We start from the raw sequence: 19,284 nt of genomic DNA, 5'->3' as shown, positions 1-19,284 counted from the left end.
AAGAGCTCTTTCACATGACAATACGTGTGCTGCGATATTTATATGACGAATAGCAAGAGATTTCTACCGATGTGTAAAACACCGGAATTTTCTCGGCGGTGCCATCGAAACCTTTTGTCGGTGGCCGACAAAAGTGTTCGTAAACCTTTTAAAACGCAATACCTTTTTTAAAACTGGACTACGTGACTTGAATTTTTTTAGGCGATAGCGGGACTGGTCTACTAGACGATGACCAAAATTCTTTTTTTAAATTTTGCTATCATTTCGAAGAACAACACAAAATAATAAAGTCTAGTTTTTTAATTTATCTGATCTAAAAATCTATAACGAAAATGAAAAAAATGAGTTTTGTAAATCTCGGTGACTTGTGCGTGCTGTTTGTATCTCGTAACAACGTCAAGAAATTTTTAATAAACGAGAATTTTTCTTTTCTTTTTTTTTTGTCATGTCAAATAATAGAAAAATTTGAAAAATAACATTTTAGTTATTGTCTAGTAGATCAGTTCTTCTATCTTCTAAAAAAAAATTCATGTCGTTTAGCCCAGTTTTAAAAAAGTTATAGCGTTTTTGGTTAAACTATACCTAATGGCAGGAATTGCGATGGTTAGAGTAGCCGTCGGACGCAAAAGTTGAACGGGTTGAATTTTATAAGATCACGAATTGCTTGCTGCATTGTCTGGTCGGAGCTTCCTTCTCGTCGAGCTATATTGCGTTAACCCATTAGTGGAAAAGCACGAGCCAGTGCAATAACTTGGTCGTCTTTCCGCCAATGAATTGGAGGCGTGCCTCCTCTAAGATGTTGATTAATCTGTTCTAACATTAATTCTTGAAGTTTAAATTGTAAATATAATTGGAATATCGATCCGGCGTTTTGTCTGAAATAATCGCCTTCTACAATTTTTCACTATGTTTATCACCACTTAGCAAGCAAATGCGGCATTTTCTGCTATTTCCTTAACCGTTTGCACTCGAGTAGTGACTCTAAGGCCATTAAAACTTGTTATATCGCGTATCAAAACAATTTTAACATTATCAAATTTGTTAATATTTAAAGAACTGTTAAAAGTGCATGAGTCACCAAAATTCAATTCCATATCTATAAAATGCACTAACAAAAGGAAGAGTTTTTAGGTGTCCGCCTCGCATTGCTTTGGTTTTTTGATACGTTATAGAGGACCAAGAGTAAAGGATACGTATTATTTTTATGTCGGCCCAATTTCATGTTTAGAAGGAGAAACCACCCCTCGAAGTTGATAAGATGGGCTACGAAAAATCGCTTAAAATTAATAGAAGGATTATTATCAAATTTGTTATAAACTTAATTTGTGACATATCTAGGTAGGTGAATGCTGTTCTTGTTGTCAGTCATTTTTGACACGGGGTAAACTACCCCTAATTGTTTCAATGCACATTTAAAAGACTTGAAAGCTGCAAGGAGTTCATATAATCTTTAAGATTATATGATTTAATTAAGATTATATGATTATATAATTTAATCTTAGATTTCATTCTAATAGATTATTGCATAATAACAAATTAGTGGATTTATGATCTCGCATCTTTACTGGGGGATAATCCATCCCTGATTGTGGTTTGCCTTAATAGGAGCTGATCAAATTCAAGTAAAGATTATTTCTCGAAAATTGTGTTCTGAATAAATAGTTTCTTAAATAAGAATAATATTATTTAAAAAATATATGTTAAATTATTTTTAAATAAGCAAATTGATATTAAATTTTACACTAGTTTCACCAAAGGGGTTAAAGGATATCTTTGAATAATTCTTGATACAAATTATTTCCTATGTTCTATATTTTCTGTGCAATCACTTCTCGATTTTTGCTATAGTCATCACAGAATTGATCCGTTAAATTGTATAACACAAAATATCGGTAAAGATACTGTTAAATTTGCTGATCCCATAATCACATACTGCCATATGAATTTCCCAATCACTAGGAAAGTAACAATATATTACAAAAATGTTGCAATCTTTTGGAACGGATGATTTCCTGACATGATTTTAAGTAACCTTCTAAATAATAAAATTAATCCAGCATATTTCCAGTTCATGCAGCATACGTTTGTATGATCATAATATGTTAACATATTATTAACACTATGCTGTCCGCAGATCTTAGATATGATTCTTTTACTTGACGCCGGCATAATAGCTTGGGAATTTTAGATTTAAAAAAAAATTTCGAAGATGGCGGTAATATAAATTCCTAAAATTAAGATACGTCATCCAAGAATTATCGTACTTAATTCTTAGTTAAATAAGCACAATGCTATAGTTTATTTGCTGCCTTTTAACACCAAAGAAATATAGATCAAATGTTATTTCAGTTCTTTAAAATGGCACCAAAGTGGTACCACCGGCATACAACGTACGGCATAGTGTTAATACATATTCGAAATACGTTACTTGCATATTCTGACATACTTTAATCACGTAAACATCCGTAGCCGTTTTATTCCAAGCGATAAAAACGTTCAAGGTTGATTAAATAATTGTTTAAGCTTATAGAAAGCAATATCGGTAAGTTATGCGGTAACACCAATGCAGTTTAAATGATGTCAAAGAAGAATACCGAGTCTCCACTCTATTTTTGAATGGTTTTGTGATAGGAGATTGTTCTGCGTGCAGTCTTGAATAAGAATGGAGAAAACTAAACAGAACTGTCGATACGCGATGGCTGACGACTACGTCGGGTTGTCCAACTATCGATTGTCGTAGGAATGTTTATTTAGTAGAAGCATGAGAAAGTTAGGAACGGTAAGCATGCCAGCGTTTTGACACGCCAGCATTTTCACAGAAGAACATTATTTCTGTATGATTCTGTCACGAAGCAAAGAAAGCCAGGGTACATTTCGTTAACATGACTGTGTTAGATAGGACAATTTATTCTTTCGATCCGATAAATCGTTAAGCGGGTATTGTAGTATGAATGTCTGAAAAAATCGATTGTTTTTTATATCATCTTGATAGTTATAAGTTCAAAAATACGTCAAGAAAACTGTTTGAATTTTTTATATTAGAAAAGTTAGAGGTGTGATTGATCATTCATAGTATGAATGATGAGTGCTCGTTTATAAAACTTTAAATGTGTTTCTCCCGAAAATATGTCGTTCAAAATGGTGACCATGATATCTAAAAATCTACTTAACCAATTCCCTTCAAAATTTAGGTTCACATTCAGTATACATACTTATGTCAACAGCTTGTACTAGTATCAAACCAAAATTATTATTTTGCACATTTTCTTAGCTTCCTAATATTGAAAAATTAATTTAAAAAATCGATAATCAAAATAAAGAATTGCAAAGTGTCCCCATTTATTTAAGTATCGACTATTTCATTTTGTTCTAGTACCTGCCATAGCTGAACTTATGTTTTTCCATTTTATTACATGTTTTTCCATTTCAGATAATCAAAACGGTCGCAGTCATACACACCATGCGGCGATCTTTTCGAAATTCGACTTTACATGAAAGTAGCCAATTTTAACTTTCGTAACCTAAACATATTATAAATGTTATCGAAACATGCACAAATAGGTGTCGCAAATGTGACTGGAAAAGAGGTTATATAGTTTCTTCGCAAAAAGATTGCAAAGAAAGTTGAACAAAAACGCAATTCACTTTAGAATACCGTCTTGAGTTTTAGCATATAAATTCTCGCGTTAAATACAGTTTGAAAAAATTCTAGTAAACAATTCGCATAACAGAGTACAGTATTATTATACCTAGGGATATGACTATACATAACCCATATCTATCTTGCACCAGTAATTGATTAATTTTAGTATGAACATGGAAAAAATTCTCAACTATTCTATGTGCAATGCGTACAATAAGTATAACGAGAGTAGTCAATCAATAAAATAATTACATTTTCTGCCAATGATTTTAATGTTACTAATTCCTTCGTTTACTATTACATTTCTGTTTCCCGTCTTATGTAACATAAAGTACTCCGATGTGATCGCAGTCTCCGTAGGCAATTAACAAGTGCTTGCTCTCTCACACCAATATAATCTAGCTACCCGAGTCTATCAATGCTTGACACACTACGCTGTTGATCGTACCCTAACATTGGCATAGCACCTGAAATACAACCAACACTAGTGGTATTAATGTCTTTGTTCTCACAGTTTCAGACTGTACACGCGCTGATCACACCGGATGCACGTAGGTCCTTTACTCAGCAATCCTTCGCACACTGTGAATTAACTGATCTTATACATATATTAACTCTTTGCACTTGGATGTCACCTCCCAGGATACAGAATGTGACTGCTGCTAATTATGGAACCGTCAAGACAAACGATTTCTATTTCACAAAATTTTTGTCGATGCACTTTTATATCAAATTCTACTTAAAACGTCGACTGTCACGCTGAGAAACATTACAAAATTTCATAGAAATGATTCTACGATAAAGAATAAGTCGGAAGAAAAGAATAACATTTTTGATTTGACTCGGAGACGTAAGAAACGCGCGGGCGGTGAAATGAACCCTTCCGGGGTTGTAAGGCCCGGATTGCACGGTGGACGCGTATGTTCCTAAGTCGCCGATTGATTGCCCGCCAAATTAATTTTGGGCTATCGGATTCAAGTTCGATTGGTAGTTGCGCGTACTGTTGCGTGGTTTGAAGACTGAGTGCTTGTGACTTGAGAATGATTGCTCGCGGGATGACTGCTCGCGTGTACCGGTAAAATTGCAATAGACCGTTTTTCGGGTTTGCTCGGCTATTTATGGGTGGTTCCTCGTCGGAACTTGTCCTGGAGGGGGTAGGAAGCTAGTCGCTGGGTCGTGGAATCTCTGCGACCCCTGGTTCATCCCCTGGAGATTCCGTCAGGTCAACTCAGGTAGCGGGCCCCGTCGCGCGCTCGACGTCGGCTGACCCTTCGGAAATTCCGGGTTTATGAGACCTTATGGCAGTCAAGGAAACGGCTTATTTACGATGAGTAAAAGGAAAGAAAAAACGTCTGCCTTGTGATTTGTGCCATGTCCGGATGGCATCCGGACAATCTGGCCGCCAAATGGTTGTGAAAGTGTCCTTGACTGCAGCCTAACTATGGTCACGTCCATGTCGTAAACCCGGTCGCAAAGACTCCACGTGTTTGTTCCTTCGCGATGGAACATGCTCCCCCCCGTTAATCGGTACGATCGACTAACACGATTAACTATGAACTGTCTGTTTTTCCTTGATTCCCGTCGTACTGCGGTGAAGGTTCTGGATCGGGAAGTGGTGCCAGCTTCTTCACGTTTCGTTTGAAGACGCCGTTTGCGGTTCGAACGGTGACTGCTCTGATGATTCCATCAGCTCCTGGATGGACCTGCTGGACTCGTCCCAGGTGCCAGCATAAGGGAGGAGTGTTGTCCTCCTTCAGCACAACGATGGTCCCTTCTCGAATATGGTGTGAACCACTTGTCCATTTGTGGCGAACGTTAAGTTGGTGAATATACTCCTTGTGCCACCTGGTCCAGAAGTCTTGTTTTACCTTCTGGATGTGTTGCCAGGTCGACAATCTATTGTCCGGAGTTGCCCTGAAATCGGTCTCGGCAATGGCCGTTAAAGAGCTGCCAATCAGGAAGTGACCAGGAGTCAAAGGCGATATATCGTTTGGATCGGGAGAGAGGGGAGTGAGCGGACGCGAGTTTAAAATGGCTTCGATTTCGACTACAAAAGTGTTGAATTGTTCAAATGTGAACAACTCTTCACCTACGACTCGTTTGAGGTGATGTTTGAAGGCCTTTACAGCGGCCTCCCACAGTCCCCCGAAATGCGGTGACAGAGCCGGCGTGAAATGCCACGCGATTCCCTTCGTGGTGAGGAAGGTTTGCAATCTTTCGTCCGTTGGGAGGGTCCTGTAAATTTCCCTCAGTTCGTTGTCGGCCCCGACGAAGTTAGTCCCGTTGTCTGAATACATGTTTTGACAGGCCCCCCTGCGTGCGACGAACCGTTTGAGTGCCGCCATGAAGGCATCCGTTGTCAAGTCGCCTGCTACTTCGAGGTGTACGGCCTTTGTCGCGAAACAGGTAAATACGGCAACGTATACCTTTATGCGGGTGCGATTTCGATGCCGTCGTTCCTTTATGTAAAAGGGGCCGCAATAATCGACACCGGAGTTCTGGAATGGTCGACTCTCGGTGACGCGTGCCGCAGGTAAATTTCCCATCAGGTAGTCGACCGTGGGGGGATTAACCCGAAAGCACCTTACGCATTGCCGTACAATTTTCCTGGTGGCATTCCTTCCATCGATGGGCCAATATGTTTGGCGCACGTCGTGCAAGGTTGCGGTGATGCCTGAGTGAAGACCCTTCGTGTGAGCGTCGCGGATTATTAAATCAGTCACGTGGTGACTCCTTGGCAATAGAATTGGGTGCTTCTGAGCGAATGCTAATGTGGAATTTTGGAGGCGACCCCCCACGCGCAAGACACCCTCGTTGTCGAGGAACGGGTGCAGAGGTCGAAGTTTGCTTCTGGGGTGTAATTCTCCGGATTTTAGGTTTTTTATGTCTTGTGTAAATGTGACTGACTGAACGGACCTGATGATGCGGATGTTGGCTTCTTGTAGCTCTTTGATGGTCAAGGGGCCTGTGTTGCGACGGGCAGGCACCAGACGTAGACAATATGCTACAATTCGCCGTAGTTTTTGGATGCAGGAATACCGGGTAAGCATGTCGTTGGATTGGTTGATTGCGGTGGCGAGGCACGTGATCTTTTTTGTTTCTGGTACGTCGTTTGAATGGATGTATCTCGAGTTGGGCCATGTGGCCTCTGTTTGAGAGAGCCATTCTGGTCCGCATCGCCAAAGTGCGTTGTTGAGAAATTTCCCAGGCGTGATGCCTCGAGAAAGTAGATCGGCCGGATTATCCCTCGATCTGATGTGGCGCCATGACGAGATGTCGACCTTTCCTTGAATGTCGGCTACGCGATTCGCGACGAAGGTTTTTAAGGTGGACGGTGGTTTGTTCAACCAGTTGAGAACGATCGTCGAATCGGTCCAGAAAACGGTAGCGTGGATGTCTTGTGTGATGGCGTCGCGAACCGTTTCGTAAAGTGACGTTAGGAGGACGGCGCCGCAGAGTTCCAAACGCGCGAGCGTGACGGTCTTTAGGGGTGCGACGCGGGATTTTGCGCAGATTAGGCTGGTCTGGATTTGGCCGCGTGCATTGATAGCCCGTGCGTATAGACAGGCGCCGTAGGCCCGTTCGCTTGCGTCACAAAACCCGTGTATCTCGAGCCTTTCCGCGCTCCTGAGACTTACGTGTCGACCGAATTCGATTTGATTCAATTCTTGTAACGACCTCTCATATTCGGTCCATTCGGTATGGATGTTGGCCGGCAGGGATTCGTCCCAGTCAATCTTCAATTGCCAGAGTTGCTGCATGATAATTTTGGCGCGTATTGTCACGGGTCCGAGTAATCCCAATGGATCGAATATTTTGGCGATGGTTGCTAGGATGTGACGTTTGGTCACCTTGTTGGTTGTGGCTGTCTGTACGGAGTAGCGAATGGTGTCGTGCTCCGCGTCCCATGAGATGCCCAACGTCTTCATCGCGGTTGCATTGCCCAGGATCTTTGGATGGATAAGATCCGTGTGCAGTCCCGCGAGAAGTTTGGGTTCGTTGGAGGCCCATTGTCGAATGGTAAGACCTCCCTTTCGCAGTAACCTAGTGATTTGCCGTTGGATGACCTGAGCCTCTTCGATCGTGTCGGCACCGGTCAACAGGTCGTCGACGTACAAATCACGTTTGAGGATTACTGATGCTGTTGGTGTTGCGTCCTGCTCGTCGTCTGCCAGCTGGTGTAAGCATCTTATGGCAAGATATGGTGCTGAGGAGAGTCCGAAAGTGACAGTATTTAGCTCGAATGTAGCTATTTCGCCGTGCCTGTCTCGCCATAAGATGCGTTGGTATGCACGGTCGTCCGGTCGGACAATGAATTGCCGGTACATCTTTTCGATGTCCGCGGTTAGGACGACTGCGTGCATTCGAAACCGAATCAATAAGGTGAATAGGTTGTCCTGTATGGTCGGACCGGTCAGTAGAGTGTCGTTCAGTGACAGCCCGCTGGTAGATTTGGCTGCCCCGTCGAAGACCACGCGAACCTTCGTGGTCGTGCTTGAGGGTTTTTCAACTGCGTGGTGTGGTAGGTAGAATCCGGGTGTATCGACGGTGTCTACCTGTGTCATGTGCCCGAGCGCGAGGTATTCGTTGATTACTTGGTGGTATTGTTCTCGTAATTCGTCGTTCCGCGCTAATCTCCGCTCGAGTGCCAAGAAACGTTTGAGGGCCATCGACCGAGAACCTCCGAGCTGCTCCCTTTTTTCGTTGAAGGGTAACGCGACCATGTATCGTCCGGACGCGTCACGCTTGACGTTGTTGCTGAAATGTGTTTCGCACTCCTGCTCATCGAGTGTTGGATGGTGCCTATGGGGTCCTTCTTCGACCTCCCAGAAATTTTGTAAATCGAACTGTATGGTGGTGGAAAACGTGTTGCGTGTTGTTCGCGGCGTAGGGATCGGGACGCTACCTCCAATGACCCATCCGAATTGAGTTTTTTGGAGGATTAACTCGTCGCTGGGTCGTTTGGAGATATTGTATTGCCCGATGCTGAGACAAGACAGCGCCGGTCCGGTCCCTAGCAACATGTCGATTCGTTCTGGTCGATGGAAATTCGGATCGGCTAATTTGATGTTCGGGGGAATGCCTAGTTTCGCTCGGTCGATTTGCACGTCGGGTAGCGGGCCTGCGATTCTCGGTATCGTCAGGAAAGTCAGTGTCCGTTCGTAGTTCGTAAGTCTCGATCTAATGGTTGTTGTGACCAATTGGTTGGTGATGGTGTTCAATTGGTTTAATGCCTCTATTGTCGCGGTTTGTTGTTTCGTCGGTAATCGTAAATTTTGCGCTAGTTCGTCTGTCATAAGATTCGCGTTAGAACATGTATCGATCAATGTTCGGCATGGAACCGGTTGTTGATCGCGATCTAACACGTAAACTGTGGCGGTTGTCAATAAACCGTTCGTCTGTCCGTCCGAAATGAGGGTTTTGAGTCGTTCTGTTCGCATGTCCATGGTCGTATTGTTTTGTCATTCGTCCTTGTGAGACGCGTTCCCGGATGCCGCGTCGAGGTGCAATTTGGTGTTGTGCTTGCCATTGCACACGCGACACCGTCCCGCCTTGCACTCTTCGGGTGCGTGGCCTGGCCACAAGCAATTTTGGCACAATTTGTGCGTTTGTGCGGTCGCGATTCGTTCTTGTGCCGTCATGGAGCGAAATTTCGGACACGCGAACGCCGCGTGGTTATCGAGATTGCAGATTTTGCACGCTCGTGTCGAGGTTGCGACAAATGTCTGTCGTCGAGGTGTCTGTGGGGAGGTCGGAGGACGTCGTCGAGGTGTCTGTGGAGAGGTCGGAGGACTCCATCGCGTCTTGTTGGGCCGCCGATATGTGTTCGCGGCAATGGGCTCTCGCTCGTGATTGGTCCTAGCCCTTGCAGTCCCGATTGATTCGGCCGTTTTGCAGCTATGAGACGCGTTTCGGAGATGTTTGAATACCGCGTCGACATCCGGCATGCGAGTGTCGGTGAGTGTAGTCTCCCACGTTTTACGAATCTCGGGATTCATTTTCGAAATTGCGACGTTGGTGATGAGATCGTTCGCAATGTTTTCCCACGACCGTCCGAGAGCTTGTAATGATCGGATATGTGACTGCATATGATTGACAAGATCGCGGATTGAATCGGCCGAATCGTCTGGCATCGCGGGCGTGTCTATCAGTAGCGACGTGTGCCTAAGTACGAGAGCGCGCGTGTTGTCGTAATCTTCGACCAATTGGTGCCACGCGGCCTTGTAGTTGTCTTCACTGATCGTAAGTGACTCGATCGCGGATGCTGCCTTTCCGGTTAGTGATAGTCGCAAATAACTTAGTTTCTGGATGTCCGTGAGACCTGGATGTGCATGAATTATGTTCTTGAACGCATCCTTAAATGTAGTCCACCTTTCAAGACTACCGTCGAATTTGGGCAGATCTATCTTAGGTAGATGGATTCCGAATGTTGTCCCGGACATGGTAGGTGTGGGAGAACTGATGGTGCCTCGAGTGGTGGAGACCGATTGTAAGTCGGCCTTACCTAATTTATCTAACAATACTTCCGCATTCGCGATGACCGTGTCGTATGTTTCTGTCGTCGACTCGCGTTCGGCTTCGATTTCGTCGGAGTCCTCGTATTCGTGGAGTTTGTTTTGTATATCGTTGAAGCTGTCGAATTGGATCCGCAACCGTTCAACCCGATTCCGGAGTTTGGCGCGTTCAACGTCGGAGTCGCGAAAGTCGGTCACAAATTTCGACAGGTTGGTCATTTGCGATTTGAAGACGCGGCGCTTCATTTTGAGGTCTCGGATAATTTGTTGAATATTGTCGTCGGTTGCCATTTTAATGCGCGTCGCGGACGGGACTCAGTGGGAGTAGATAATAAGAAAGGATTTGACTGACAGTTCAGTAACAGGCCTACCTTGACTGCGTTCCGGTTGCTGCGTGTTGTCTTCGGCTGAGCGTGGTCTGACTGGACTGCGGCTCAGGGTGGCTGTTGCTTGGCTGGACTGCCCGTTGATGTGGTGTGGTCTTTCTTGGGTTGTTATCGAGTACGCGCACTGTTGTCACCACACAGATCACTAGAATCCGGCTCGAAGGACCATGATTTGACTCGGAGACGTAAGAAACGCGCGGGCGGTGAAATGAACCCTTCCGGGGTTGTAAGGCCCGGATTGCACGGTGGACGCGTATGTTCCTAAGTCGCCGATTGATTGCCCGCCAAATTAATTTTGGGCTATCGGATTCAAGTTCGATTGGTAGTTGCGCGTACTGTTGCGTGGTTTGAAGACTGAGTGCTTGTGACTTGAGAATGATTGCTCGCGGGATGACTGCTCGCGTGTACCGGTAAAATTGCAATAGACCGTTTTTCGGGTTTGCTCGGCTATTTATGGGTGGTTCCTCGTCGGAACTTGTCCTGGAGGGGGTAGGAAGCTAGTCGCTGGGTCGTGGAATCTCTGCGACCCCTGGTTCATCCCCTGGAGATTCCGTCAGGTCAACTCAGGTAGCGGGCCCCGTCGCGCGCTCGACGTCGGCTGACCCTTCGGAAATTCCGGGTTTATGAGACCTTATGGCAGTCAAGGAAACGGCTTATTTACGATGAGTAAAAGGAAAGAAAAAACGTCTGCCTTGTGATTTGTGCCATGTCCGGATGGCATCCGGACAATCTGGCCGCCAAATGGTTGTGAAAGTGTCCTTGACTGCAGCCTAACTATGGTCACGTCCATGTCGTAAACCCGGTCGCAAAGACTCCACGTGTTTGTTCCTTCGCGATGGAACATTTTTTTCATTTGAAGATTTCATAACGAAACAAACTAAATAAATAACAGTTATACAGTACGCTTACAAGTAAAATTAAAATTCATATTCTTAATCCCCCTTAGTTATTGCGGGCGCAATCGGCACTGTAAAAGTTTATTCATGACGTACTGTTGACATATATAGGCGTCCAGCTAGTTTATGCAAATTTTTTATGCTTATGAGCAATCGGAAACTTTTATCAGAAATTATTATTATTATTATTATTATCATCATCATCATCATCATTTTTATTATTATTATTATTATTATTATTATTATTATTATTATCATCATCATCATCATCATCATCATTTTTATTATTATTATTATTACTAACGAACGTATGTAACATGATTCAGTGTTTAGACCATTTTAGTATAAATCTGGAAAATGTGCGCACATCGTTCTTAGTATAGGTTGCGGTTGAACCATCACATACCGTGTGCATGGTATACATCAAAATCTGCCGCAGTCAAAGAGTTAAATTTATGACCGCCACTGTACGTCCTTTATAAAGAATCGCTTCCTAACACTCGCAGTTTATTGTATTTTAAATCTTCGCCCCTTTTTCCTTTGCTATATCCCGCACACGTATCATCGCACAGTTTAATTCAATTTCTGCAATTCCTGAAGGCAATTTTTCTCACGATGCAATTTCCATCTTTCGCGAGATAGTCGATTGCACCTTAAGAAACAATTACAAATTTCTGTACCCGAGCAGCGCAGTTACGACTTTAAAATTGATATTAACACGGACGGGAATGAACATCCCTCTATTAGTTGTAAGCATTGCTGCAGAAGATGCAAGCTACAGTGTTTCCTACTGTGTAACAAATGGTTCATGACAAGCGTAACTTGTAAACAATGAATGCCATTTTACGTAAATAGTTTTGAATAAATCGAACCGAGGGTGGACAGTTTGAACATCATATGAGCCGTTTATTTTGAAAGTGGCATAAGTCACTTTACCGTAATGAAAAGTGCTGATTTTTTAAGGTTTATACGAAATTATTTATACTGAGAAAAATATCAGTATCCTGAGATAACAAATACAAGTAAATCTTCTCGAAAGTTAGCATCCATATTTTTAAATGTGTTAAAACGCAAACCCTTAAATATATCGACTTAAAAACAAAGTGACTTATGCCACTTTCAAAATAAACGGCTCATATGTAAAAAAGACAGATCAAGCCATAAGAACATAGATACTCATCTACTTACAGCTTCTTCGTTCTTGCTACTTTGAATTGCTTTCAGATCACTCCAAAGACGTACATTCCCCTCTAAAAGTATTTACGACGCTCACAAAAAATTAAATATATTTAAGAAACCGATAGGAAATTGTTATAATTTTTTTCAATTTACTTCAAAGTTAATTGTATGAAATTGTAACAAGTACATATACAGAGTATCACGTAATTGATGGCACAACCGGGTAGGAACTGATTCTACAACAAATAATAAGTCGATAAAGAAGAATAACATTTTTTCATTCAAAGCTCCATTTTTGAGAAAAAGCGGGATCACACAAGAAATAATGCTATTGAATAGGAATCAAGTGGTACGTCTGGTTATTACATACCAATTCTACTTCTCTCGTCATACTACATGCCACGCGAACTTACATCTTCGAACAGTTTTCTCGAAAACGGATCTTTAAATTCAAAAAATATTATTCTCTTTTTCGACTTATTTTTTGTCGTAGAATCAGCCTCCATCCGGTTATACCACTAGCTATATGACACCCTGTATGTCTCTATATTTTTTAGATTATGATAAAAATAAAGTGAATCGTATAAAAGAAAATTAAATTTTCTTTTCGTCGATATATCCATCGTGTTTTCTAATTGTTTCTAGGACTAACTTCGGCATCCGTTTTATCAGTTTGTATATTATTTTTGGTCATATTTGGCTTCGTTAAAAAAGAGCACAAGATAAACTAGGTGTGATCTTGCAAAATTGGAGATTCAAATTTTATCCGCTTGTAACATTTTTTTTGTTTTATCACCTACTGTTCTCAAATTATATTAAACGGCACTTGCCGTGGGACGTCATGTATATACATGTTATTTCACGTCTATATTTACACTGCTACACTTCAAACTTTAAACATTGAACATTTAATTCTTTTCCAAGTTAGAAGCTTTTATGAATGTTTTTCTCGGAAATGAAAAACTATGATTAAAAATACCGACAGGTTATTTTATCCATGGTATGTACTTTAAGGTAGAAAAATTCTAATGAAAAGTGAAAGATCAGTTTAACCTTTAAATAAACGAGACTGCGAAACGAGAGCTTTATTCTGCAGACAGAAGAACTTAGCTTACTTTAGAAATTAAACTGTGTCTAACAGGTATCAAAACTGGCTTTTACACATACAGGGTGAATTTAACTCTTTCAATTTAATTTATCTTTTAAAGTATATGTTGAATAGAAAAAAGTTTCCAAAAAATTTTCAGAAACTTTAAATGTTAACAACTCATAACAACGTCAACCGATTTCAATGAAATACTGTAAAAACTGTAAAATGGATTTTATAAATTCCCCTTATAGGTCCAGATAAAAAAGATGACAAAACATCATTTTATTATAATATCCTTTTTTATAATCCAAACAAATTGCAATATTTGAAAATAATCGTTTAGCCATTATCTACTTAATCCATCTAACATCCCAACAAAATTTAGATCGCTTGGCTCAATTATAAAAAAAATTATTCCGTTTTAAAAATTGTACGAATACTTTTTACACCGGTTGTATATCGAATGATGAAGATAAATGAATACGGTTTTCAATAATTGATCAAGGTATGCCTCTACGAGTTAATAACTTTTTTCTTAAAGGTATGCTTGAAGGAGTTCAAATTGACTTCTTATAATTTTTTTAATAAAATCTTCAAATTACGTGGATTTTGATTCGTCGCGTAATGAGGAAAAATTACTTGTCTTGCAGTATTACCTGTATATATTGTTACAAAATTGCAGGCTAAAATTTTCATTTTTGTGAAACTTATAAAGTTTTTTGTTTTGATGTTATGATTAAAATTCTTCTGGTGCTCGCACCGCGTCGGTTTCTTCCTGTATGCTCTGCACTGTTTATGCTATAAGATATTTATAATGGTGTGGCTACCTCCAAAAAACGAAATGCTAAAAAAAATGCTAAAAAACGAAATGCTAAACGAAATTTCAAGTCGAAATGTTAATGAAAGCGTACACAGCATGATATTGCGTAAAGGTACCAAAAAGTTATTTTTCACCGCAACGACTCGTTAAACATGCGTTTACAGAAATTATTTATGAATGAAATGATAGGTATGAATATTTAGGCGAAATTTATGAACGTAGCTCTTTTGCTATTTTAGAGAGAAAGTTTTTCTAAAAACATTTGGTGCAACTTATAATAACGTTTAATCTTTAATTATTTCAATTAATAAATTTTATTGAATAAAAGTCTAAACAATCACTTAAATAATCATTCACTTTATTAAATAATCTTCATTTATTATATTAAAAATAGTTTAAATCTTCGTTTATTTCATTAAGTAAAAAGTTTTTTATCATTTTTGATATTGAAATCTATTGTTATATAATTATTGAGTAACTTTTGTTTCAACGATCGTTTTGTCAGTTTAGTAGTATGTAATGCATGAAATATCGGAATAATTGTTTAGGAGAAAGGACTTCAATATAAAAGTTTTGTAAGAAGTATTTAGAACCTTTTTACATTGAGCAATTTTTATACGTTTGATGTTTAATTGTATCGATAAATTTAATTTCCTTTTATAAAATTGACGTTATTTCTATTATAATGTAAACAAAAATATACATATTTGTACTTGTTAACTTCGAAATACGTTGAAGAAATTATAACAATTTTCTATCGATTTCTCAAAATTTAATTTTGTGGGTGTCCTAATACTATTGAAGGGTAGTGTATGAAGTTCAATACCTTTTTATTCAGAATTTAACACTCCGTGAATTACTTGAATGATTTTATTCTATTAATATAATATCAAATGTTGCATTAATATTTTATAATTTCATAATTCTTTGTCGTATTATTGCGATTATCGTTAAAATAAATGAAAGTGACGGTATTCCAAGCAAACCTCGGTAATTGGGACCCTTACCCTAGTTCCTGGAATTTGTATCTATGCTCCTATACAGAATATTGATTGATAATCAATTCCAAAAGGAAACTCCGTTTTGATGAAAGAATATTACAAGCTTTTCTTACGTCGACTGTTAAAAGAAAATTAATAGTTTTAGCACGAAAGTGTCCTTAAATAAAATTAAACTTGCGATGGACCAATTTGATCTGAGAATACTTTTGCCCTCCTGCCTAGATGTGTCCTTTGCGCTGCTTATTCTGGAGTACACCTTGTTATAAGTTTCCAGACTTATTCCAACTGGACGTGCCACGCTATCCACAATAATAGCGGAGTAATGCGTGCCATACTCACACGTCGATTTAACTTTGTGTGAGGCGGTTCGTTTCGTGAAAAGGCGAATAGTTATTATTGGCTTTTGTAATCCGTACTCGTATAACTAAATTTGAAAACAGAGTGAATATGCAGTGGCTAGACAGTGACATGTATGCATGTAAACAGACTGATTTTAAAGTTAGACTGATTCTAATTTGGTCGATTAGTCACAATTGTTCTCTTATGTAGGAAAATTAAAAGAGGAAAACGTTCGCAATGAACGCATAACCACTTCAAGAGTGAATATGAACATTCGAGAAATCAATGAAGTTGGTCACTGCTCGTTTCAGAGCAAGTATCGTTATAAAAGGACACCATTGTAACATCTATGAAGATAACGAGTTATTGTTAACAACATAAAAGAGAGTGCTGTCCATCCATTCCACGATCAATTCATCTAGGTAAATATTCTCACTACAATTCAATCATTTTTTTAACACTCGCACCATCAAACACAAGTGTAGAATTTTAAGAAAAGAGGCCATATTATAGTTCTAAATGGCAAACACCCATAACTTTGGAAACTCCAAAAAAAATGATCTTGAGGAAAATATATTTTTGCGAAACATTTGTCGTTTCGTACCATCATAAAAAACTTTGTTTGTATCATCTCAATTCCAAGTGGTATTCAGATGCTCTTACTTCAAAATATCTGTGTATTTATAAAAATAATCCTACGTATTTATAAACGACACAATCATCGAATAACATTAGTGTTAATTCGAAGGAAAACTATTCTTGATGGTTTTTAATGAATCGATATTATTAGAGCAAGACAGGTATATAAATTTCTGTATCGCGAAAACATCTATCTAGTTTCGAAGAAGACGCATAACAGCAAGAAGGCAAGGGGTAAGAGAAAGGGATAAGGGGGCGATAGGATAGGACGATAGTATAGGATCGTATTAATAGAGAAACAGGAAGAGGCGACGTGGCGTTTACAGGTGAAACACCTCAATTTCATCAAAATGTATCGACGGAATGAATGAGGACAATCACCGTGTCTAGATACAGGTAGGCATGCAATGCGTACACAAGAGCTTCGGAAGAGCATCAATCATGACTGCAGCATCCCTCCAAAGAGCTATTGTTACTTGGCGGAGGGAATTGATCAGGTACTACCGATTGAATGAACAACTGATTAGCGACCTGAAGTGGTGTGAATACCGAAGGCTAAAGAGTTATTTATTGCCTGAATTCAAAGACATTTCTCGTAGTAGTATATCACTGCTGATAATTTCATATCTCCGAATGTTCCATGTAACAGCTTCTACATGTAGAGGAAACGTTTATGCTTACAACTTGCAGCTAGCAAATTCAACATCGGCGTCTAGTATGGAAAAGGGTAGCCGAGTAGATAGTCAAATGGAGCATAGATCAGATTGGAGCATACAGAGCAATTAAGGTAGTGAAGCCGATTACTGTGATATTACCAATTGATGTGCCTAATAAACCATCTAATAAACCAACCTCCAAGTCATTTAATTCAATTCGTAGAAAAGTTGCTCAAATATTTTAAAAGTTGTTATATTTGTATCAGATAAGACTTGCTGGACCTATTTCTGTAATATAAAGTTTGATGCTTAATAAATAAAAGTCTTACGAATAAAGCTATTCCCTAGCTTCCCATTGTACGCACAACAAATGCTCGAGCGACGCGTTTAATTATCAAAATGAATTTTAATTATTGAAAACTTAACACAATTTATAGGACTAAAGCAAGAGTAAAAAAATATAAAATGAAACTAAGTGCTCATTTGGTTGACTAATTTTTTGGTTTCACAGAATTCTATAATACTCTCGTAAGCATGTCTTAGAATGCAAAATGTAATTTTCTTGTTTTCTTAAGATGATCGAACTGTACACTTGACACTTGAAATAACTATACATTCGATAAATTCGTATAAATTACACTTTTATAACTTTTTTTAATAGACTGTTGGTATATCTTCGTATAATACACTCATGTGCAAATGTTTGTCAGACAACTGATGACAAGCGGAAACTCTGAATAAACAAGGAGGCCAATTTCAATTGAACGTAATGGAGCATACAGCAACCGATTGCTGGAAGTAAATTCGCATCATACGAGATTGTTACTTTTTGTATATTTGCACGCTTCGTAATTGCGATATTTATTGACATATTAACGAGAAATAACTTTCTGTTGATATAGGAATATTTCTAATGCGAACGTAAAAATCGATGCAGATGACGTTTCCAGGTAATAATTATTACGCAAAATTATCACGGTCGTTTTCAATAATTTTACAATTTACAAAACCGATCAAGTTATTTATATAAGTCTCAAATCAGGATGTCACTACTAAGTTAAAGGTAGCTTTAGTTAATACTTACATCGGTATATGTGTTTTGAAGCAGAAGATCTATGTTTCATAATATATTTTCCTGGAACACTAGTTGACGATCATTTTTTATGCAAACATTTATGCATATTTTTATCGCAACATATGCAACATTTATGTTAACAGGAGCTAACAGTTTCATAATTTCATTCCCACAATAAGAAATCTTCTAGTTGATGAAAGAAATATTTCTTCAGTTATGATTTTTATAAAGTGACATACGAAAATAGAAATTTTCAGGTAGGACTTACACAATCTGACGTTCAAAAAACTATGCTCGATCATCATATAAACATCTATACTGTAATGCAATCTACTGCATTTGTTGTAACTTTATTATTACGTTCGATTAATAAACTATTACTTCAGAATTCAAGAGATACAATATTCAACCATTTTGCAATCAGATTCAGCGTGAATACTCTTTTACACATAAACATCCATTATCTCCATAGAAGGAACAGAGATAAAGTGGATTGCTTGGAAAAAAGCAAATGGAAGTAGAAAGGACGGCGAAGTAATTCCTGAAATTGATGAGGAACGTGGCGAAGGGAAGGCGTAGTGTCTGTTGATCCGTGAACGAACGGACAAGCGTGGTCCATGCATTGACGTTACACAGAATCTATTACGTCCAGGCGGTTCCTTCGTGGAGCTATTGTCCACCAGGAGCAAGGACTTTAGTAGAATTCAGCCATGAATTGCTCGAGCGTGGTTTGTCGCTACACGTGACTTTGTAAAACTTATGAAAATGAAATTGAATGGGGACGAAAAAGGACACTCGCGGACTATGATTTCATTGTGTTGAGCAAAATGAAAAAAGGTTGTTAGAAAAATTATGCATACATTAACGACAAAGGCAAACGAGTGAGAGAACATGAATAGTTGAAACGTTTGAACATTGATCCTTTGCACTCGAGACTATTTTAATTCCGAAATGAAGACATTTATTTTAACCTACAGTATTTCCATTTGATATGATTGTTTTTATTTGTAATTGGACGCGTATGCTTATAGAAGGCTTCTATTAT

General features: G+C 39.3%; 2 protein-coding genes across 4 annotated transcripts in view; both read right to left on the bottom strand.

Annotated features, from left to right (window-relative positions):
- Window positions 1-19,284, bottom strand: part of LOC117222967 (opioid-binding protein/cell adhesion molecule) — a 727,814-nt gene that overhangs the window by 612,745 nt on the left and 95,785 nt on the right. The window lies entirely within an intron of this gene.
- On the bottom strand, window positions 5,194-9,090 carry LOC143260420 (uncharacterized). Its single transcript, XM_076525685.1, has one exon. The coding sequence runs from the start codon at window positions 9,088-9,090 to the stop codon at window positions 5,194-5,196; it is 3,897 nt and encodes a 1,298-aa protein (XP_076381800.1).

The sequence above is a fragment of the Megalopta genalis genome, chromosome 12 (assembly GCF_051020955.1).
Source record: "Megalopta genalis isolate 19385.01 chromosome 12, iyMegGena1_principal, whole genome shotgun sequence".
NCBI lineage: Eukaryota > Metazoa > Arthropoda > Insecta > Hymenoptera > Halictidae > Megalopta > Megalopta genalis.
This window is presented reverse-complemented; position numbering and strand designations above follow the sequence as displayed.